This window comes from Aplysia californica, unplaced genomic scaffold (genome assembly GCF_000002075.1).
Source record: "Aplysia californica isolate F4 #8 unplaced genomic scaffold, AplCal3.0 scaffold00430, whole genome shotgun sequence".
In the NCBI taxonomy this organism is placed as follows: Eukaryota; Metazoa; Mollusca; class Gastropoda; order Aplysiida; family Aplysiidae; genus Aplysia; species Aplysia californica.
In genome coordinates, this window is record NW_004797700.1 from 298,974 (window position 1) to 300,126 (window position 1,153).

Here is a 1,153-nt window from a genome sequence, read left to right on the forward strand (position 1 = left end):
ATATATGGCGGTCAAATATACGTGGCGCGACTTATTGTCAAATGGTCACTTCTAAGGACAAACGGGCTGACCCAGATTTCGGGAGTTTCCAGAAATCTCGACCTACACTAAAAGTGGGCATTGTCCTACCTATAGGAGAAGTTTGGTTTCATTGGTGTGCATATTTGTTTGGTTATAGAGAAAACTCTCCTTGTCTTTTAAAGAAACTGAACAAGGGTCCAAAAACTTTAGCTTCGATTTTCTCTAAACAACATTATTCGGGGTAGCCCCCTTGTTCTTAAAAGCCACCAAATATTTCTTCAACTATCAAACATAGACTCTCCAGCTTTTGCAAAGTGACTTGTATTAATCTGTCTTAACAGATCAATATTTTTTAAACAATTGTTAGCTATATTCTAGAAAATTCCTTTATAAATACAGATTAAAAAATCCCAGTTGGTGGTTTCTACAGATTTTGAAAAGTTTACAGCTGGGAAAATATTGCTTTTAAAAGTAAGTTTGTCATTCTTTCAAAAGCTTCATTTCCTCTCACTTGTGTTAATGATGATGATGATGAGAGTCCCTATCTGTTTTGTTTGTTTGTATGTGTATTTATTTTTTTGTTAGTTTTTTTTTTTTCAATGATGATGATGACGATGGTTCTGCTGCAGCTGCTGCTGCTGCTGCTGCTGCTGATGATGATGATGGTGATGATGATGACGATGATGATTAAGATGACGATGATGACGATGATGATTAAGATGAAGATGATGATTATGATGATAGTCTCTATCTACTTTATTTATTAGCATGTTTGTTTGTTTGTTTGTTTTTCTACACTCATCGACACCGACGATGGATGGTGATGATTGACATTATCATAACGTGCTGTTGTACCTTCCCTCAATCCCCCCTCCATCCATCCCTCCCTTTCCCTCCCCTTTCAGGTTTCTGGACAGTGTTCCGTTATGACTACGCGGAAGATGAGATCAGTTGGCAGCCAGAATGGAGTCACACCTCCATGTTTGTGATCGCCAGTGTGGTTATGGGTGTGCCTGCCGTGATTGCGTACAGTGTGTTCGCGGTCAAAGACGTGAAGAAAGCCAAACGGGAGCAGAAGGGATACTCGGATGTTTCCAGTTCGGAGTACGACTGGGAGTGAGAGAGAGACGGG

At 39.9% G+C, this 1,153-nt stretch overlaps 1 protein-coding gene across 1 annotated transcript in view; it reads left to right on the plus strand.

Moving 5' to 3' along the window:
- LOC101857893 overlaps positions 1 to 1,141 on the plus strand; it is a gene marked incomplete in the record, with an annotated part of 8,986 nt that extends 7,845 nt beyond the window's left edge. The window contains 1 exon segment of the mRNA XM_013086043.2: positions 927 to 1,141. Within this exon segment, the coding sequence (XP_012941497.2) occupies positions 927 to 1,141 (215 nt within the window).
- Positions 1,142 to 1,153: the final 12 nt, after the last annotated feature.